The 22,771-nt window shown below is 40.3% G+C and overlaps 2 protein-coding genes across 8 annotated transcripts in view; one reads left to right on the top strand and one right to left on the bottom strand.

Moving 5' to 3' along the window:
- Positions 1-17,065, top strand: part of C8H1orf21 (chromosome 8 C1orf21 homolog) — a 241,691-nt gene extending 224,626 nt beyond the window's left edge. The window contains exons 6-7 of one of the 4 annotated variants that reach the window (XM_042851283.2): positions 16,564-16,679; positions 16,912-17,065. In XM_042851283.2, the coding sequence (XP_042707217.1) occupies positions 16,564-16,679; positions 16,912-16,984 (189 nt within the window). In that variant the 3' untranslated portion in view covers positions 16,985-17,065. Of the gene's footprint in view, positions 1-2,612; positions 3,288-16,563; positions 16,680-16,911 lie in introns of those variants that run through there. The other 3 variants (XM_065555654.1, XM_065555653.1, XM_065555652.1) reach the window with 3 other exon arrangements.
- Positions 6,227-22,771, bottom strand: part of EDEM3 (ER degradation enhancing alpha-mannosidase like protein 3) — a 51,235-nt gene continuing 34,690 nt past the window's right edge. For all 4 annotated transcript variants that reach the window (XM_005290715.5, XM_065555651.1, XM_065555649.1 and 1 more), the window contains 6 exons: positions 20,316-20,470; positions 19,200-19,353; positions 16,321-16,515; positions 15,070-15,235; positions 13,548-13,733; positions 6,227-10,053 (listed from right to left, as the gene is read on the bottom strand). In XM_005290715.5, the coding sequence (XP_005290772.2) occupies positions 9,647-10,053; positions 13,548-13,733; positions 15,070-15,235; positions 16,321-16,515; positions 19,200-19,353; positions 20,316-20,470 (1,263 nt within the window). In that variant the 3' untranslated portion in view covers positions 6,227-9,646. The remainder of the gene's footprint in view (positions 10,054-13,547; positions 13,734-15,069; positions 15,236-16,320; positions 16,516-19,199; positions 19,354-20,315; positions 20,471-22,771) is intronic.

Raw genomic sequence — 22,771 nt, 5'->3', positions numbered from 1 at the left:
CCAGGCAAACAACGCACGGTACAACAAAGCTTAAACTTGTTCTTGTTCTTCATAATAATTTTAAAAACAATACTAGCTACCTATTTAATTTTAAAAACAGCAAAAAATATCCACCCCCCTTTCCATTTCTTATAAGGAGTCTTGAAGTTTAAATCTCCTCAATGTGATAGATATGCTTGCTTTGATCTGCTTAGCTCTTGGAAGTCCAGGGATTCCAGGCCCAGTGCTGCCCGGGATCCCTAGGGACAGCTCTGTCTGCCATTAGGGAATTTTTCCCCCTGTAACATTTCGCGAACCCCAATTTGGGAACCACTGATCTAGGAGAAGCATTACAGCTTCTTGGTAACTCTTGCACTTACAAACCTGCCATGTTAAGGCTTCAGACAGCTGCAGGGATTTCAGGTCCAAGTGTAGAATGTTACCTTTTGAAAACGAGTAGGCTAGGAATATGCTATGCATTAATAGCTTAAGAATAAACCTTTCTACCTGAACTATTCTTGCTAAGAGTAGACTTGTGGGTCATAGTAGATTTGGAATACCCCATGCATCCAAGTCTTCGGCCAGTTTAATTACAATAAGGTACCGTTCAATGAAGGATTGGAGTCACAGCAGCCATGCAATCAAACAGTCTGAGGCCTGGTCTACACTAGGAGGTTATGTTGAATTTAGCAGCGTTAATTCGAATTAATCCTGCACCTGTCCACACAACGAAGCTATTTATTTCGACATAGAGGTCTCTTTAAATCGATTTCTGTACTTCTCCCCGACGAGGGGAGTAGCGCTAAATTCGACATGGCCATGTCGAATTAGGGTTAGTGTGGATGGTATTCGACGCTAATAGCTCCGGGAGCTATCCCACAGTGCACCACTCTGTTGACGCTCTGGACAGCAGTCCGAGCTCGGATGCTCTGAGCAGCCACACAGGAAAAGCCCCGGGAAAATTTGAATTCCTTTTCCTGTCTGGCCAGTTTGAATCTCATTTCCTGTTTGGACATCGTGGCGAGCTCAGCAGCACTGGCAACGATGCAGAGCTCTCCAGCAGAGGTGACCATGGAATCGCAGAATAGAAAGAGGGCCCCAGCATGGACTGATCGGGAAGTCTTGGATCTGATCGCTGTGTGAGGCGATGAGTCCGTGCTTTTGGAGCTGCGATCGAAAAGACAGAATGCGAAGATCTACGAGAAGATCTCAAAAGCCATGACAGAGAGAGGATACAGCCGGGATGCAACGCAGTGTCGCGTGAAAATCAAGGAGCTGAGACAAGCGTACCAGAAGACCAAAGAGTCAAACGGACGCTCCGGATCCCAGCCCTAGACATGCCATTTCTACAAGGCACTGCATTCCATTCTAGATGTGGCCGCTACCACTACCCCACCACTGTCCGTGGACTCTGATGATGGGGTATTGTCGACAGCCGCTTCCTTGGAGCTGTTTGCGGACAGGGAAGATGAGGAAGGAGATGAGGAGGATGAGGCAATCGACAGCGCTTTCAATGCTGATTTCCCTGACAGCCAGGATCTCTTCATCATCCTCACGGAGATCCCCTACCAACCCTCCCAAGGTGGTAACTCGGACCGTGAATCAGGGGAAACATCAGTAGGTAAGTGTTTTAAACATTTATTTTGAATAGAATAGGCGTGGTATGTTAGCCATGGGTTTTTAATGATTAGTTTGCCCTAGGCGCTTAACTTTTTAGTCCTTGCCAGTGCAGCTACTGGAAAAGTCTATTAACATGTCTGGGGATAGAGTAGAAATCCTCCAGGGACATCTCCACAAAGCTCTCCTGGAGGTAATGTGAAAGCCTTTGCATCAGGTTCCTGGGGAGAGCTGCCTTATTGCCTCCTCCTTTTCCATGCCAGGCTAGCAGCAGGTACTCCGGTATCATTGCCTGGCAAAGCACGGCGGTATACGGCCCTGGTGTTTGCTGGCATTCATGCAGCATGCGGTCTTTCTCTGTCTCTGTAATCCTCATCAGCGTGATATCACTCGTGGTGACCTGCTTTGAATTAGGGGAATTTTAGTATGGGGACTGATTGCCTGTTCCTTTAAATAACTATAACCTGCGGTTTACAGCCACGCGGAGGAGGCGGGGAAGCGAACTGTTCATGCTGAGCGGTTCGCCGGCAGCGTGCAGGGCTCTTTCCCGGGGACAGCTGCGACGGGGGTGGGACAGGGGCAGAGTTCATGCTGGCTGGATCGCCGGCAGCGTGCAGGGATCTTTCCTGAGCCCAGCCACGTGGTGGGGGTGGGGAGGCAAACCATTCCTGCTGAGCAGTTCGCCGGCAGCAGGCAGGTATCTTTCCTGGGGACAGCCGCGACAGGGGTGGGACAGGGGCAGAGTGCATTGCTCGGAACGTGAAAGGAGGGCACTGCTGTAAATTAAGCTTTAAGCAGCCAAAAGTCTATAACTTACCATGGCCGCCTGCTAGCAGAATTCCGTTGTCCGGCCCTGCTTGTGTGATCTGTACAGCAAGACCCCAGGCACTCAATGTGAAGACAGAAAATTCGACCTTGTACTGAGTGCACGGTCTTGTTCACAGAGAGAGACTATATTCATTGTTTGCAAAAATGTATTGTTTTGAGGAATTCAATCCCTTTTTCCCATCCCACAGCTGCGAGTGTCTCCCGAGCTACCCCGGCATCCCCCTCCCAGAGGCTGGCGCAGATCAGGTGGCGAAAGAAAAGGACACAGGAGGAGATGTTCTCAGAACTTTATGGTCTGTTCCCGAGCTGAGGTGGCACAGCAGACTCAGTGGAGGGAGAGCATCTCGCAATACCAGCGATCACACAGCAAACGGGAGGACAGGTGGCGGCAGGAAGACCAGCAGGCGACTCAAACGCTGCTTGGACTAATGAGGGAGCAAACGGACATGCTCCGGTGCCTTGTAGATGTTCTGCAAGACCAGAGGCAGGAGGACAGAGCCCCGCTGCATTCTCTCTCTAACTGCCCTCCCCCACCACAAAGTCCCATCCCCCCCTCACCCAAAGTCCCAAGAAGGAGGGGTAGCAGGGGCTGTGAAACAGTCACTCCACCCCTGCAGCCTGCTCAAATAGCAGAAGGCTCTCATTTCCAAAGATTTGATGCGTCCTTTCCTTCCTTCCAAGTGCACCTCACCCCATCCCCCGTTTCATCCCCTAACTGTGCAGTTCTTAATAAAAAATGTTTCTGTTAATTACTGTTTCTGTCATGTTCTTTTAGAGGACAGTGTGTTTGAAGGCGGTTGGTAATTGGAGAGGACAGTCACCTTTACCAGCGTACAGACACGGGCAGGTTCAGCAGAAGGTCACACACATTGCAGTCACTAGGCACACGGGTCAGTCTGGGAGGTGGTTTTCATGTTCTGTGTGGCGGGGGGGGAAGCAGTTATAGATCTTATGGAGCGGTCCTTAGCCTGGATGACAGAGCCACGCAGCAGGGGATCTGTAACTGCCCCCCACAGAGTCCCAAAAAGGAGGGGTGGCAGGCTCTGTTGAAACAACTAGTCCACCACTGCAGACCGCTCTAGGAGCAGGAGCCTGTTATTCCTCGAGTTTAGAAGCGTCCTTTCCATCACTACACCCGCTCCCCCCCCACAGTCTGCGTCCCAGTTTCAACCCTTTACTGCGAAATCCTTACTAAAGAAAACTGTGTTAATGAACAAAGTTTCATTTATTTTATTTTTCAAGGTGTGTTGGAAGGTGGGGAAGGGGGTTGGTAACTGGAGAGGATAGTCAACATTAACTGGGTAAAGAAATGGGGGGCAGGTTCAGCTTCTGTTTAAAAAAACATAATAGTCAGAGGTTACCCTGGTCACTCTGGAACCTAGCTTTCAAATCTTCCCGGATGCACAGAGCATCGCGCTGGGCTCTTCTAATCGCATGAGTGTCTGGTTGGGCGTAAGCAGCAGCCAGGCGATTTGCCTCAACCTCCCACCCCGCCATAAACATCTCCCCCTTACTCACTCTCTCAGAGATTGTGGAGCACACAGCAAACTGCAATACCAATGGGGATAATGTTTCGCTGAGATCAGAGCGAGTCAGTAAGCTTCTCCAGCTGTCCTTCAGACGTCCAAAAGCACACTCCACCACCATTCTGCACTTGCTCAGCCAGTAGTTGAAGAGTTCTTTTTCACTGTCCAGGGCACCTGTATAGGGCTTCATGAGCCAGGGCATTAGGGGGTAGGTTGGGTCACCAAGGATCACTATAGGCATCTCCACATCCCCAACAGTTATTTTGTGGTCCAGGAAGTAAATACCTTCCTGGAGCCGTCTAAACAGACCAGAGTTCCTGAAAACACGAGCGTCGTGAACCTTGCCCGGCCATCTGACGTTGCTGTTGGTAAAACGTCCCCTATGGTCCACCAGTGCTTGCAGCACCATTGGAAAGTAGCCCTTTCGGTTAATGTACTGGCTGGCCTGGTGGTCTGGTCCCAGGATAGGGATGTGAGTTCCATCTATAGCCCCACCGCAGTTTGGGAATCCCATTGCAGTAAAGCCATCTATGATCACCTGCACGTTTCCCAGGGTCACTACCTTTGAGAGCAGTAGCTCAACAATTGCGTTGGCTACTTGCATCACAGCAACCCCCACGGTAGATTTACCCACTCCAAATTGATTCACGACTGACCGGTAGCTGTCTGGCATTGCAAACTTCCAGAGGGTTATGGCCACTTGCTTCTGGACAGTCAGGGCTGCTCGCATCCAGGTGTCCTTGCGCTTCAGGGCAGGGGACAGCAACTCAAAGTTCCAGGAAAGTTCCCTTATGCATCTGAAAGTTTCACAGCCACTCTGATTCATCCCAGACCTGCAGCACTATGCGATCCCACCAGTCCATGCTTATTTCCTGGGCCCAGAATCACCGTTCCACAGCATCAACATGACCCGTTGCCACCATGAAGTCCACGGCGCGGGGTCCCTTGCTTTGTGAGAGGTCTGTGCCCCCCAGACTTAATGTCCTCACCGTGCTGCCGTAGCCTCCTCGCCCGATTTCTCAGCATCTGCCTCTGAAAAAGGTGGATGATAAGGCACGAGGTGTTGACAATGGCCATAACTGCAGCGATGATCGCAGCAGGCTCCATGCTCGCGGTGCTGTGGCGTCCGCGCTGTCAATCACCAGAAAAGTGCGCGAACTGATTGCCCGCCGTCGCTTTCACGGAGGGAGGGTTGAATGACGAGTTATCCCAAACCACCCTCGACACATTTTTTGCCCCAGCAGGCATTGGGGGCTCGACCCAGAATTCCAGTGGGGACTGCGGGATAGCTACCCACAATGCACTGCTTCCAATGTCGACGCTTGCCCCGTTCGTGTGGACTCACAACGTCGAATTACTGTCCTTAGTGTGGATACACACGTTCGACTTTAATATCGGTTCCACAAATTCGCTTTAAGTAAAATCGAACTACTCTCATAGTGTAGACATACCCTGAGTTTTCTCTCAACGGCTGTCAGTTTCAAGCATAATGCTGTAGATAGGCGGGTTAAGGATTTAAAAATCTTTCAGGGCTAGTTAAGAGGGGAGATAGTAGCTGAGGTCACTGCATCCTGCGAGGAGGAGGAATAGGTTCCTACTCTCTTGAGGATTCAGTCTTCAGAAAAAAGTGCAGGGACTATTACCACAGTTAACAGCCAGAAAGGCCTATTGATCTTACTGTCTGTATAATACTAGGTAAAAGTCTAGGGCCTGTATTTCCTACATCAAGCCCACTGTGGTTGACCTAAAGCTTACTTTCCAGAAAGACATCCAATCTTGATTGAAAGTCTTCATGCAATGGAGACCCCACCACATGTTGTTCCAATGTTTTAATTACCTACATAGCCTCAGATCTAGCCTGATTTGAGCAATTTATCCTTTGTAGAGCCTTGCAGGAGACCTGAGTTTGGGAGGTGGGGTGAGTCCCTGCTCATGCCAACAAAGCACAAGGCCCTTTGCCGAGCATCTCCCTGGCACAAGCGAAGCTCCGTATGTGTGTGTCCACCATAGAAGGGTACCATGTGCAACATGTTACCTTATTAGCCACACTGGTACTGAGTGTTAGTCCCTCTCAACTGAGACTAAAGCAATTATTTAAACTGGAAGATGTACAGCTCAATGGTACTAAACAGTTAGAGGAAGTTGTGATTAGATTCTTTGGCTGCCGGAAGGAGATGAGTGATGGGCCAGAACTCCTCCTATATCCTTTGATACTGTAAGGGATGAAGCTTTCCAGAAGGGGAAGATGTGGATCATGCAGGCAATTCTAAAAGTAGTTTGACCAGAATATTTACATATTTTATTAAATCTTTACAATCAGCAATTATAATCCAGTACACAATTATATACAAGGATTATATACATTTTAGCCCAGACTTTTACATCACAGTACACAGTTGCTCTTAGAAATATTGTATACGCTTATCACCAGACAGTAAAACCCAACAGTAGTATTACAGCACCTGTTAGATATTTCATAAGTTACATCATAAGAAAATATACGGATGTAAATCGGGCTGGTAAAAAATCCTATAAAATCTGAACATACAATATTTCATTCACAGAATGTTTTTTCTATGTTCTGACTGAAGCCTTTGCATAAGGTGTCCTGTTAACATTTACTATCTCGACACACACTGTTTCACTGACTAAAGATAAGCCTTCAGCTAAAACCATGGTGGGAGGAGGAGGAGAAACAATGCTCATCTTATTTTAAAACTTCATTATTAAACAGTAAGTGTAAATAGAGAATATTCCTTTAACATCAAAGGAGATATTAAATTGGTTCTTTGAATTACATGAGGGAATAAGATGTACTAGTTCTAAATCAGAATCCTAAACTCTTCAGTGTTCTAGTTAACCAAATAGCACAATCATACACGATATTGACTTACAGTGATGCAAGAACAATATTCTCTAAGCACAATGAAAGTTTTTAAAAATTTGCAAAGTACGCCCTACTCCCCTCTCCAAAATTATCTTCTGTTCAATCACATATTCCTTTTGCTTTTTAAAATGGCATTAACATGTTACAGAAAAATTTATTGTATTTTTAGAGTGATATGAAGAGGTTAAAACTAAAGTCTATTTCCATCTTTATTAGGAAAGACACAGTGAAAAAACCTGAATAAAATTGTCCCCTAATTTATCCTTTTCTTTCCCAAAAGGTCAACTTTACCTGATTCAGTTCTGTAAACCATGGATCTATGGCGGTCATAATTTAACTTCACCTTTTTAAGTGACTATCTCAAAAAAGGGGACAACATTTGTCTGAGGTAGACCACCACTCTCGAGATGCTTCAAAAATGATATCAAGGGATTCTCTTAACAATCCCTCACTTCAAAGGATGGAATGTGCCTGTGTCAGAACTGTCGTGCCGGTGTTTACACTTAATGTAAGGTTAGTCAGTCATAAAAGATTACCTTGTGGTGACAGGGAGAATTAGAGCATCAACTTCTAATAATGTTTCTAAAGACAAATTTTAGAGTTAAAAACTAAATCACTTTCTGCAGGAAGGAACTGAAAACTTGAGCTGTCATATTAAAATTTAATTTGACAAACCTTTTGCTAATGTAATGACCAGAGAACCACTTTACCTACAATCCTTAAAAATACCTAAATGGAGCGACTAGAGAATATAAACACAGAACCTGTGCAGCTTTTATTAGTGGCACTACATTCTGACGTTTGGAAATATTTAACTCCTTTTTAGAGTTAGGATTTCTGAACTACACCACCCTATGGGGCAATTGGCTACTTGCAGCCACATCACTTTTTACCCAGAAAAACACGCACTGAAGTCAATGGATTCTGTGGCCATACCAGGCATGCCTCAATTGCATGAGCTGGGCACCCAAGTTACAAAGGACACTTCAAAGATTTTGAGGAATAATCCCATCCTTTAAAATCAATCCCTCAGTCTAAAATGACAAAGTATTAAGCTTCAGCACTGTACCAACACATTAAGCCCAAACCTCCATAGTTATTTGTGCAAAGAAATTAAAACTAAGTTTTAAAAGGACACTTATTCACTAGTTCCCTACTGCTTCACTATCTCAAAGTTAACTACACCTCTATTCAGTTAAATTGTCATTCAATTTCTGTATAGTATTATGATTGACTAAACATGCTCTCAAAGGTACTTGTGCATTTTGATACTCTTGAGAGTAAGTGTCACTGTTAGATTACATGTATACAACATTTGTCTGGGACTTGAAACCATATATGAATATACATAAGTACAATACAGTATGGCTGAACTGATTGACATTTGCATATTCGGCACATTTTAATCTCACCAGTAAAATGAAAGGTGCACTTCAGACAGGGATACATCTGTCTGCCAGTATAAAGATTATATATAAATATAAAAACTTTCAGTTTTAGTCTGGTGCATGATATAGGCAGTGTTAAGTCTTTCTCTGAAAAGGAAAAAACAGATTAAATACTGAATTGAGCCATAATTAACTAAAACCCGTGTCTATGTATCAATTTAAACTAGAATTTTGGCAGTTTTAATTTGGACACAGTTAAGCTAACTGCTTCTTGTTTGCTTAATCAGATTTGTGGTTTAATTGGCGGATGCGTCCGAAAACATGATCAATTAGGAACCATGCTTACTTGTATTTAAAAAACAACAACAAAAAACAGAAGTATCATATCAATTATTCTTTGACTTCACACCACTAAATTTTGAATTATGGACCCAACAGCTAAAGGTAAACAGTTGTGCTTCACTATTGATACTAGCCTTCTTGCCCAAGTGTTGACAGATATTTCTTGTAGAGAAAACAGAAATTGTCATTGAAATTCTCATCTATTATCAGAGAACAATAATAATGCTAAATTGTGTGTCTTAAGGTAGTTTTAAGCTTGATAACTTTAAGCATGGAAGGCCAAAAAGGAAAAATTGTATTAAAATGTGTTTTGCCCAATTTACCTTAATTCAAGTAACAATCTTCATAATCACTGTGAACCTTTATGAACTAGTCCTCTAATTAGCAAAGCTTTCTTAATTTTCCTAAAAGAGCTTCCTAGTAGAACATGTTACCTTTGGTTTATACAGCCTCTCTAGTTGAAATAAGAGCAGAAGAGGAAAAATCCAAGTCATCTTGGTCATTCTTCAAAACAACAGATGGAAGGAGTGATAAGCAACGCTGCTATCTTATTAGGATATAAATGTCAGGACAAATTGAGCTGTTTCTAGCTGTGTCTTAAAGACATTACAGCTGGAAATGTCTCACAATTTCACTATTTCTCTCCATAAAGGCCTTTATCAGTGAAACTGCACCTTCAATTAGAATAGCCTCTGACTATTGCCTTCAAGTGCCATAACCAGCCAACAAGTGGTGCATTAATCCCATTACATTCAACTTCTACCTTTCCAGAGGCCAAGGCAATCTGCTCTCCGGATGCCTGGAATGCAGAAATCTGATTAATTCCCTGAATGAAACCTCCTGTATTACAGCACCATGCAACAGAGCCATACAAACAGTTCAATTGCACATTCCCATTTCAAAACAGGAAAAATTAAAACTATATAAATTATAACATGTGCTGGGTTTCTCTTATATTATCCAGGCGAAACCTGGTTGCTCATCACAATACTGAACAATTTCTAATTCTTAGATATTAGGGCCTTACTTTTACCCAACAAATTCACCATTTTGTTTATCCACAAATAAGTTATTAGAAGTCATAGTTCATCCTTTTCCATCATTTCAAATGCTTCTATATCTTCATTCCAATCTGCTAATATGGATTCCATAGGCTGGACTTTATTATCCCAATTAACATTGGAGCTGGAATCTGTCTCAGTCTGAGATTGTTCCTGAGGCTGGTTATCTAATTCTGTACTTTCTGTCTCTTGAACATTAGCCTCATGGATTTCTGTGATACAGGACTCCTGGTTTGAAATGGAAATGCTATCACTGTCTGCATCAACAGGGGATAATGAATCAAGATGAGTAACATCAGAACTTCCGTCTCCCTCAGGCTCTTGACTGGCCAAGCTGAGGTCCTGAGATGCTGAAGTCTCTTCTGGTCTCTGCTTATGTGAATCATTTTCAGAGGACTTCTGGTCCAGGTTTTCCATTTCCAGATCTTTATTTTAAAAAAAAAAAAAAAAAAAGAAGAATTTTGTAAGTACTTTCAAAAGGCAACTGAAATACACTGGAAAATTAACACTTACATTTTATTTTCAATTGCCTCCCTTGATCTTAGTCCAGACCTCATGAAGGTTCAGATTTTTATTAGTATGGAGAATCTTAGTCCTTTTTGAGCGGTATATATTAAGCCTTTTGCAAATACTGTTCTTTAATTATGAAGTTAATTTATCATTTGCTCATAAGTTTAGTCAATTCAGGGTACTAGCATCTGTAGTGGTTCTTCATGCTTAGCTACCAATGCTCTTATGTCACTGCTGTCCGCTTCGTAATCATGAGTGTACACTCCAGCCCACCATAGCTCTTGAATTATGAGACTGGAGTTTAGTGCAGCCCAAAGATCCATGGAAGGTAGTGGGTACAGCCACAAGGTCTTCATTTGATAAACTCGCAAAGCTATGATCTATTCTTTTAAATTTAAATTCAGACATACTAGTACATAAAACTGCACCCTACCTTGGCTCCCCATTTTGTTAATGTTAGAAGGTTCTTCTGGTTCAATTACGTAAATGTTCAAAACTAAAGAAAACTGACACTGCTAAATAAAGGAAACTGTTTTCAAGAATTCTAGGTAGTCCAACTGTATATAACTTGATTATTAATATAAGATACTTACTGCTATCAATAATGTAGTTTGGAATCATTTTACCTTTAAATATTGTTGCTGAAATTCCAATGGTAGCACAAGGAGGGGAAAAAGCACATATGCATTAAAAATCCATAACACATAATATCCTCTTGTGTTTGGTGGAAGCGAAAGATTGGTTTTATTTATACTGCAGTTGCCCCAGAAAGGATTTAATAGCAAAAAACTACTTTGAACAGCTCACCCGCTGGTATAAATAGGTGGACATCAAGATTCCATGTGAGGAATCCAGAAGTGCTGTAACTTGGGTTTCAGCTTTGGAAATACAATGGGGGAAAATGAATGTGCTAATGTTAGTTTACTAGAGAAGTTAAAGTTCATATGATGCTCCCCAAATAGCCTGTTTGAAAAAGCAGTATTACCAGAATTTAAATTCTATCTGGGGGAAGTCTGCTAAAAGAGAGTCTAGAAATAATCTCCTAGCTGTGCATTTTCACTGAAAATATATCCACTATCTACGCTGATGGAATGGATAGAACCACACAAGCAGGATAATTAATATCATGTAAAATTACTGGTACTGACAACTTTAATCTCTTAACAGCAGCCATACTGGGTCACACCAAAGGTCCATCTAGTCCTGTCTCCTGTCTCCTGTCAATGGCCAATGCCAGCTGCCCCAGAGGGAATGAACAGAACAGGTAATCATCAAGTGATCCATCCCCTGTCGCCCATTCCCAGTTTCCGGCAAACAGAGGCTAGGGACATCATCCCTACCGTTCTGACTAAAAGCCATTGATGGACCTATTCTCCATGAACTTATCTAGTTCTCTTTTGAACCCTGTTATAGCCTTGGCATTCACAACATCCTCTGGCAAGGAGTTCCACAGATTGACTGTGCGTTGTGTGAAAAAATTCTTTCTTGTGTTTGTTTTAAACCTGCTGCCTTTTAATTTCATTTGGTGACCTCTAGTTCTTGTGTTCTGAGGAGTAAATAACACTTCCTTATTTACTTTCTCCACACCAGTCATGATTTTATAGACGTTTATCATATTCCCTCCCTTAGTTGTCTCTTTTCCCAGCTGAAAAGTCCATCTTATTATTCTCTCCTCATATGGAAGCTGTTCCATACCCCTAATCATTTTTGTTGCCCTTTTCTAATTCATCTTTTTTGAGATGGGGTGACCACATCTGAACACAGTATTTAAGATGTGGGCATACTATGGATTTACATAGAGGCAATTTGTTTTCTGTCTTATCTATCCCTTTCTTAATGGTTCCCAACATTCTGTTTGCTTTTTTGATTGCCACTGCACATTGAGTGGATGTTTTCAGAGAACTATCCACAGTGAATCCAAGATCTCTTTCTTGAGTGGTAAGAGCTAATTTAGATCCCATTATTTTATATGTATAGGTGGGATTATGTATTTCAATGTGCATTACTTTGCATTTATGAACATTGAATTTCATCTGCCATTTTGTTGCTCAGTCACCCAGTTTTGAGAGATCCTTTTGTAGCTCTTCACAGTCTGACTGGGACTTAACTATCTTAAGTAGTTTTGTATCTGCAAATGGGGTAAACACCTCACTGTTTACCCCTTTTTCCAGATCACTTTATGAATATGTTAAATTGGTCACCTCTGGAGCCCTTTTTAAAAATTGGTGTCACATGTCCAGTCATTCAGTACAGAAGCTGATTTACAGACTACAGTTAGTAGACCTGCCATTTCACATTTGAGTTCCTTCAGAACTCTTGGGTGAATACTATCTGGTCTTGGTAACTTATTACTGTTTAGTTTAACAATTTGTTCCAAAACCACCTCTAATGTGGTCATTCTATTTTCCTCACTAGGATTTAACTTCCACTTTTTAAAAGGATGCCTTTTTGCCTCTCATGTCTTCTTTTACTTCTTCATTGTTTAGCTATGGTGGCTCTTTTTTGGTTCTCTTACTATGTTTTTTAATTTGGGGTATACATTTAAGTTGAGCCTTTATTATGGTGTCTTTAAAAGGTTTCCATGCAGCTTGCAGGGATTTTACTTTTGGTGCTGTACCTTTTAATTTCTGTTTAGCTGACCTCCTCATTTTTTGTGTTGATTCCCTGTCTGAAATTAAATGCTCAATGAGAACCACTTTTGCCTGGTCTTTGCAGTTAGAAAAATCAGGTCTATCTTTACAGATATGAAGGGGGGGAGGGATAACTCAGTGGTTTGAGCATTGGCCTGCTAAACCCAGGGTTGCGAGTTCAATCCTTGAGGGGGATCTGGAACAAAAATATGTCTGGGGATTGGTCCTGCTTTGAGCAGGGGGTTGGACTAGATGACCTCCTGAGGTCCCTTCCAACCCTGGTATTCTATGAAGAAAATCACTTGGAACTGAGAAGCATCTACAAGTCAGGATCCTGAAACACACACAGCCTATTCCTGCCTTGATATCAAAGCAGAATATGAAAATCTCTTCCAAGAAAAAAAGGGTTTAAGGGTTTAAAAATAAAACAAACAAACAAACAAACAAAAACACAAAAAAAACAAAAAACAACCCACACATACTGTAGCACTACTAGTCAAATTTGTTACACCAAAATTATAACGTTCACTTTTTCTATCTGGGACTTTGTTTAAAGTGTTTCAAGTTGGACATGTATTGGGAAATTCTGAGAGATTGTTAGTTTGAATGAAACTAATTCAACAAACTAGAATTATGGAGGTCAGACAGAATTTTCACCTCAATCCCAATTCACTTATTTTTTCAGGTAGAAAATAAGAACCATTGTTTGTTTTTATATTTCACATTATGCCAACAGATAAAGATAAGTAATAATAAGACACACATGGCTTTGCCCTTACCTCTGTCTTTTGCTTTATCAGAGAGAAGCACTTCTACAGACTCATATTCTCTGATTGCATCAAGTATAATATTTCCTTCTTTGTTGAACAGGAAGAGCATGGGGATTTTGATATCATCTGTATTCTTTCCATCACCAGCCATTTGGAATAGAGGAGCAGTGTCGCTGCTGCTTCCCTCGTTGTCATCTAGCCAATAGAAAGTCAGAGTAAGCTTTTCCATTCTGTATATAGTTCAGATTGATGCTCTCCCATTTCACTGGATAAAGGTAGCTTGAAGAGCTGGTGTGGGAATTTCAGAGAATGTGCTACAGTTGAATTAGAATTCCCCAGATTTACAATTTTCTAACCTTATTTCCTGGTGGAGACAGCAAACAAGGTTTCTGAGTGGACAGAAGCAAGTTAAGTTGAAAGGTGGAATGTATTTCAATTCTATATGCTTGCCTAAGATAGTGATGAGAATTTGCAGGTGGGAGGGAATATTCTTTGGCATCTCCAGCAGTTTTAATTTTGTATTTTCAATTTGCCCCAAAAGGCTCAATGGCTGGTGGATGCCTGCCTGGCTGTGGAAAGTCAAGAATAGTGCTGGACCTAGAAGGAAAAAGCTATTTCATGAGCAGATACATTCCTGAATGTAAAAGGTCTCAATGTACATCTTTTCAGGATTGCTACTAAGCAGTTATCTATTTTTCAATACTGAAAGAATAGTTACTCAACTTTTAATAAGGAATGTAAATGGTACATTCTTCTCTAGAACTACTAACTTAGCTGGGAAAGCATAGGCGAGGGCATGAAGATGATAGAACAGAGGTAGGCAAACTACGGCCTGCAGGACCCTCCTGGCTCGGGATGCTCACCCCTGGCCCCTCCCCCGCAGCCTCAGCAATGCTCTGGGCAGCAGGGCTGCGAGCTCCTGGGGGCAACGCAGCTGCACAGCCTGGCCTGACCCAGTGCTCTGTGCTGCACGGCTGCAGTGCCACGGGAGTTCGGGGGGGGGGAACAGGGGTGCAGTCACCAAGGTGAGGAAGGGTTGGATGGGGTGGCGCAGGGGTTCTGGGGGTAGTCAGGGGACAGGGGGGTTTGGATGGGCCAGGAGTCCGAGGGGTGGATAGGAGGTGGGCCACGCATCTCCCCCCCTCCCCCTGCCCCCAAACCGGCCCTCCATACAATTTCTAAAACTTGATGCAGCTCTCAGGCCAAAAAGTTTGCCCACCCCACGATAGAACAACCGTTCTCTTTCATTTCACAACATTCAGCTGCAAACAAAAGTTAATTTGTAACTTCCGATTTGTCAGAACAAACCCCCTCACTGAATTTCTCCACTAGTAGGTTTCTGTCTGGCTCCATTCTTGTGTGCAAGCAGGATATTAAGTATACACACCTCATTTGTTCCAATAACAGGATTTCTGTACCAACTGCTCACAGATGCCTGCCAGCCCTGAAAATATGCTTATATATAATCTAAATAATCTTGGGAGAAAAAACAGGTTACATTTGTACAAACAATAAGGATAGTTTTATTTACCAATAACAATGCCCCCTATTGCTCCAGCTTTTTGGATGTTTCGTGCCTTTTCAGCAAACATGCACTGGCCTCTCTGCATCAAAGCAATTTTCTCCTTCACTGCTTCAGGATTAGTGATCTCCGAGCATCCATTGTAAGGTTTACTGGTTGCAACAAATCCTCTTGTCTGTTTGAGAGATGTAATGATTTAAAATACTGGAGTAAAGCCTGTAAATGTTTCCTACCTTTTATAATTTTTCCAGTCATCCCAAAAAGTCATCTGGTGTTTCCCAGCATACTATAGGACCTTAATCCTAGAGTCTTTATTATGGCAGATTCTCAAAAAAGTTGTCTAATCAACAATTTTTGGACTGATTTGGTTTTCACATGGGCCAACATCTGTAACCTTTTATGTTTGTACTAACATCTTATAATAGCCTTTAAGTACAGTCAACAAAATACAGAATAATTTATGGTTAAGATTATATCACCACAAACCATGTGAGAGCACAGATATCCTTAGAACTTTGTTTTAGATCTAGAGTATATACTCTGTGGGCTGAAATCCTGCCACTCTTAAAGTTAGTGGGAGTTTTGCCATTGACTTCAAAGGGGACAAGTAATTTCTCCCCATTTTGTCTTTATCTAGAAAGACATTTTCTCTGGAGTTCTGATGGGCTAAGGAGAGCCTAATCCTCGTTAAACTTTTAAAATGTTGTAAATTCACAAATGAGCAGCAGCCATGCTGAATCCTAGCAGCTTGACAAGCTCTCTTCCCTTACATTGGCCCCTCCCTCTAGGATGCAAGAGTTATATTCCACATATAGCATTCAGAAAACAACTGGAGCACCTGTGTGTGGAGTCTGAATCACGACTGGTGCCAAAGGAGAAAAAGACTGAACTCTAGAGTGTCTGAGTCAGAAGAAAGAATTTTAGATTGTGTGTTTCTAATAGGGTGACCAGACATCCCGATATTTCGGTGTCGGGACGCATTTTGTCCCAATATCTGCCAGCAGCACTGTGGTTTTTTGTTTTTTGCTCTGCCAGCGAGCACCTCCCCCCCCCCCCCATGTGTCCTGATATTTTCTTCCCCTCATCTGGTCACCCTAGTTTCTAAGTATTTAAATGCCTATTATAAATTTAAGAGCTAGTTGAGTATTTTGAAATAAATGCAATACTAGAAAATTAAGACCAATGCAACAGAGAAAAAGCACAAATAAATAAAATTCAAGAGCAAATCATATGTTCTTAAGATTTTCACATTATACACACCCCTACGTTGTGTTTGGATAGGTCCATTCCAAATTGTGCTGGTCCAGCTGTCAATACTACCCTGCCAAAGAATGGGTGGGAAACAATTTGAACAGCACGTGGGGGTAGCTGCTGCTCTTTTTGTTGCTGACTGGACAGTTCAATCATTTCCTGCATGAATCGCAAACCATCTTCAGCATCAAGTGAACTTGCTGCCTAAGGAGTAAAGATATTAGGGTAAGTGGCTTCTTAAATATTTTGCAGAACCAAAATTTTACTGTCGCTGGTGAATTCCTCCAAGCCAACCTCCTGGAAAAAGAGCTAGCTTCTTCCAGAATCTGTCAGTATTGCCTCCAATCAACCAGGCTGAGAAGGAAAAAGTAATTGAGAGCACTACATTCTAAAGTCTAGCTCCCAGAGGCCCATGACCTTTCCAACAGCTGTTTTATATGTAATTCTTTGTTAACAATTATACTTTAAACATCTATCAAATTTGTCACAAATTTCATTTTTTCCAAATCTCCAGTTTATACAAGTTTGATTATTTTTAAATTGCAGTGGAAATAGTTGTTTTTAAACTAATAACCCTTTCCCTGCTATGTCTATTTCCAGGTATTGCAGCAGAAAACCTGAAGCCAAATCTAAACAAATTCTCATTGTCCAGTCTGAGAAATGCCAAAGTTAAACAGCACAGACTATTAAAACCAAAAATTCTTTTAAAAAAAAATCTAATTTTTCTTTATCAGTAACACAGAATTATGTTTACAATAAGATAACTGACACGTGTTCTTTAAAATTTAAACTAAAGAAAAATACTAATGTAATAGATAGACTTATATGTGGTCAAGTTGACTGACTTTTTGTATAAGATAAATAACTAGTGTCTTTTGACTACTGTGTAAAGTACATGAATGTGTTATTTTGCTGAACTGTAATCTGTGGTAAATCCAACTATTAAAGCAGCCTTCAAACAAAATATGGTTTGCAGAGAGTTAAACTGTTAATGCTTTATCAAATAAACAGAAAAATGTGAAAGGTAAAGATAAGTTAGAATTATTTATGTGTTGCACAGTTGGTCAAACAATCACCACCAATTAGAAATTTCTGGATGACACTGAAGATCAACATTAGGGTTTAATCATACTGCTAATTACAATACTTATGTATTTGTACAGCACCTTTCATGTGCCCTTTAACATTTTTCACTTTACAAAAGTGGGTAATTATTTTGATAGGATTCTGGTTTCTCTCTCTAATCCTGAAAATAATTTTTATGCTCCAAACTAGGGGCTTGTGTGAATTTTGACAAAGCCAAGTATAAGATTATAAACTCTAAATCCATGATACAGCAAGTGCAAAGTATTTCAAAATGTATTTGAAACCATCCACCTTAATGTATCCTTGGGCTACTATGATACATTAGGTGCACCAACTTAATTTCTAGAGACACACTTAAATAGACATCAAATTAATCTTTTACATATCAATTTATTTATGGCATTTACGTCACATATACAAATGTGCCAATACTATATTAGATAGTCAGACTTGAATATTAGCTTCATAGTTGTCTTAAATATTACATTCTCTTACTATAATGAAAAAAATCCATTCACATACATATGTAGTACCAGGACTGTACTGTTTGAAAAAGATACTTTTGTTCTATTATATAAAAATTGAAAAATAAAACTACGCTTTATCTAGAGCTTGATGCCAAAATAAATAAAACACTAGAGCTTTAGAAATACACATTTAAAATGATTTAGTAATTATTTTATGATCTTGCTATTTGAAGGGGGAATTTTTACTCTAAAGCACATTTGAACGAACATTTGTAATTTTTTTAAACTACTCATTTTTTCCCCCTTGTCTGTGCTATTTTTAGATTTGTTAGAACAAGTGCTCTCTCTTTCAGTCCAGCTTCTCCTTACAATGAGCTCTTAATTAGGGTACTATATCTTCTACAATTCAGAGACTGCCAAATCTGCTGCGGAAACTAAAACAAAATTATGCCTCACAATCTATGCATTCATTCTAAAAAGGAAAATTTTTATTCTTAATGGCAGCAAAGACAACTTTCCAAATGTGACCTGTATGCAAACTCATGCAGTGATGTCTGCTTATATCTGCAGACAGCCTGAAACAATAGTTTAACTTTGCTGGAGGGCTGGTTAACTTTGAATCTACAGCTGATAACACTTAAGAACTACACCTCTGATCATGCTAGTAAAGCTTATATTCTTCTCCCACATTCTTCAGGTGCCAAATGTCTAGGGTGACCAGATAGCAAGTGTGAAAAATCGGGACGGGGGTAATAGAAGCCCATATTAAAAAAGCCCCAAATATTGGGACATCTGGTCACCCTACAAATGTCCAAGCTACCAAAATCTGCAGCTTTCCCTCCAAAAAAAAATTCTATTATGCTGTTTAGTGCAAAACTGTAGCACACTGAAAATTAAGTTTACAGACAGCAAAAAACTGCATGTAATACCCAATTAAACAAATGCAAGGATTACTGATTGAACTAAATATGAAAATGAATAATACAATAAAAATTCACATTAATTTCTGCAGATGTTGCACAATCCAAGTCTTTTGCTGCAACGTAAATGGGGCACCGGTTATAACAAGTGAGATAATGGCAAGACAAAGTTGAAGAAAAAGAGGCAAAAAAAATTAAACCAGTTTAAAAATATTATTTATCACATTTACCTTTCCTTTGTTGCTACAAAAGTATGCTGAAAGCTTCAGCAGGTCCCTTTTTAAAACTAAGCAACCCAAACTGTGGAAGTAGAGAATGAAACCAAGGGATGAAATCTGCTCCTATTGCAGACATTGGGAATTTTTCTACTGATTTCAATGGGTCAAGATTTCTACAAAATATATGTGGGTCTTACTTGAATTGCATGCTGCACTAATTGTACTCTTCCATCTTTGAGGTGAATCAAACTGACTCCCATCTTCTTCAGTATCTCCAAATGCTCAGGATTACTGGCCATGAAATCCCTGGCTCTCAGTGGTGGTTTTGGTCCACTCCCAAAACTCTCTTCTCTGCCAAAGATGGTAAGGATCAAAGTTTCATACTGGTACATTTGTTACAAAATTATCTAACAGTTTTACACATGAGAGGTGTGCAAAGCTAGAGACATAATATACACAAAGCCATCAGAACCCATTCCTATCCTCCACTGTTTGAACATTCCACTGGAGTATCTCAAGCTGAAAATTAAAGTTCTAGCAAACAAAGCTCTTGGTAAAATGTTACCTTAAAATTATAATTGTTTTAAAAAGCTGTGAACTCCCCCAACAGTTTTCCAGTGCAATGTTGATAATGTAAAATTGATACATCAGCAATCTGGTTAAAGTGTGAGCCAGCACCCTTCAATATCATTTCTAAATGTTCAGCATGTTGGCAATAAATTTTTAATAAAACCAGAAAAGCCAGTTTCCCTAACAGACTGAGCATCAGATGCATATAATGCAAATGTTACTTGGCCCACTTAATTTTCACCTGCATAAATATTACAGAAGTCATATAAAGGCATTTTCCAAATTTTACAGAACAACCTAAAATAAAGTACAAGATTATCGATGGCAGCATTAATAAAATAAAGTCAAGGAAAAGGGGTTATTCAGTTGACTATAGAAAAGAACCTGTTAATTTTCTTATTTATTCTCAGTGATTTCAGATCCTCTTTGCTCTGTTTACAAATTGATTTTTTTTCTAATTGGCACTACCGCAATCCTAATTTAGGATCTGCAACTCGTGCTGAGCTCCTTCTACTCTTACATAATCAACTGCAGCTGGAGTTATAGCTGAACACTGGTAGGAAATGCAGCTAGCTTTACTGCCTATGCAGGGCCAAAAGGAATACCATCTTGTGAACAAAGTAAGCATATCTGACTAACATATGCAGAGGGGATGGGGAGGTTTTTTGTTTTTTTTTTTAATTGAATGACAGCCAATTTTCTGGCCATTCCTAGCAACGGAGGATATAAAACATGCATCTTACACTCTGGCAACGCCCCTAGGACAGCTCTTATCCACCACATTTTTCAAAGGTTCACGGATACTCTGAGCATACATAGGATCATTTGGGAAGAGAATCTGGGTGTTCGGACATGTCCACTCAAAGTTACTGTCATCCAGCTCCATGTATTCTGTTGTCTAAAATGTACAAAGCAGATTATCTATTAAGAAACCCAATTACTCTAAATTGCTTATCAAAAGAAAATATCAAACAGTAGACTGCATCTTCAAAAGTTATTTGTATACATACAAAGCATATAACTGTTGAAGGTAGGAAGATATCATATACAACTGCAATTACTAGCGAGGAGTAGTAGGACTTTGACTTGCCTGCTTTTTTGCTAGCTTCTTGGCATGTGCATAAAATTTTAAGTGTTAATGTTTGAACCCTTTAACATTCCAAGTGTCCCCTAGTCTCCATTTTTATATTATTTTCCTTTCTGAATAGCTCTCATGTCTGTCTTCGTAGCATTCCCAATCAGAATGAAACAAATGATGCTGGTCATGATTCTATTTTGCTGCAATTTGGCAAAGATATGAACAGCAGCAAAGGCACCAGAGGTGTGTAGCTGAAGACTCAAATGCAGTCCTGCCTTGGTTCCTATTTGGAAGGTTATCTTTGCATCCACAATGTCCAGAATTAAAAAAAAAAAAAAAAAACAAAACAAAACAAAAAAACTAGTTACAGAAATTGAAGGATTAGGCCCTCTACTGGTAAGTGGTGATTTCAAGCCGTACCGCACCAAACATCTGGTACCCTATGTAACTTCTTGTTCTCTCAGACAGGAGAAAACTGTGTTTTTCGCTTTAGGTGTAAAGTTAATAGTGCCTATATTTTGGCTGTGGCAGCTCCAGGCCATTAGGATTTCCTTGTGTCAACAGACATGCCTTAGATTATTATTTTTTTAAGAATATTCCATGAGATCATCTCGGTTCAGTTAAATATCTTCTATTGATTTCTGAGCTGCCTATGATGATTTGACACAAAGAAACCATAAAACTAAACATTAATAAATAAGGTTACTTTGCCACATTTAGCATCCTGTTCATAGATTTCAATATGAACGATCCCCGGAGTCTCTTCCTCACAATCCATATAGCAACAGTCAAATAAACCTATGGTTGGCAAAACTATATCAACTAATTTCAAACCAGACCTTAACTGTAAGTCAAATGACATTTGTTTACCTTTGAAAGGAAGAGATTAGTTATTAACATTTGCAAATACATCCCTACCCCGAAATAACACTGTCCTCGGGAGCAAAAAAATATTACTGCATTATAGGTGAAACTGCGTTATATCGAACTTGCTTTGATCCACTGGAGAGTGCAGCCCCCCGGAGCACTGCTTTACCGCGTTATATCCAAATTCATGTTATATCGGGTCGCATTAAATCAGGATAGAGGTGTACCACTATTTTACTATAGCATGAGAAGTGCATAATAGTTTGGTATCTATTCCTGGCTCTGCAAATGAGTTGGTGGGTGATCCCTGGCAAGTTATTTAACTTCATTACAGCCCAGTTTCCCCATCTGTAAAATGAGTATAATACTTATCTATTTACAACACACCTGTGAGAAAAGTCATTTAAGATTATTTAGCAACAATTAATAATTTTCTAAGAGCCAGTATTTAAAGGCATATAAAAAGGCTCCAGAAAGAAAATCAAGTTGCGATAGCAAAACAAAGTTGTTACTTATTTTATTGGAAGAAGTTGCTACATACAAAGTAATTGAGTGAGTAATTCTCTTAGAAATATGACCAACATAAAATAAATAGAGCCAAACCACCTACAGGGAAAAAAGTCTGCAAACTAAGGGCCAGTAAATCTGCTCCCCCATTATCTTCTATCAAATCAAATAGTGAAACAGCAGGAGGCCACCTTGCTAATCATGCACTAGGGCACCGATATTTCAAGTGGTACTTAGAATAAATATAAGCAATGCAGCCCATTAAGATGTGTTCCTTTTTCCCCTCCCATTTATTGCAATCCAACTGATTCTAAAATCATCAGTGTTTTGATTTCAATAACCTCATGTCTATTTTACAATTTCTTCCTTGATAGAAAAGCTCCTGACATCTTTTTCTATCTTTGCCTTAGTCAGATATTAGTAACTTAGACTGATGGATATGTTTCAATGAAACCCTACTTTATCAGTATTTAGCAATTGAAACAGTGCTTATATTGAATTTAATTTCACATCTTAGACCTGATTTTCTTCAGTTTTTACTGATTTTTGGAGACCCTGCTTCATACTCCCCAACAGCTGGACATAGCTACCATCAAGGAAATATTCTGCCTTCTATACAGGACACAATATACTCACTATACAGAACTTCAAAGAGTTTCTACAAATATTAGTATAAACTTCATTTTAAAAGTTTTGGTTTAATAATACACGATCTGTCCCTTTTAAATCCATGCTTATCTTTTATTG

Source organism: Chrysemys picta, chromosome 8 (assembly GCF_011386835.1).
Source record: "Chrysemys picta bellii isolate R12L10 chromosome 8, ASM1138683v2, whole genome shotgun sequence".
NCBI lineage: Eukaryota > Metazoa > Chordata > Testudines > Emydidae > Chrysemys > Chrysemys picta.
The sequence above is the reverse complement of the archived record's forward strand: the minus strand, read 5'-3'. Positions and strand labels throughout refer to the sequence as shown.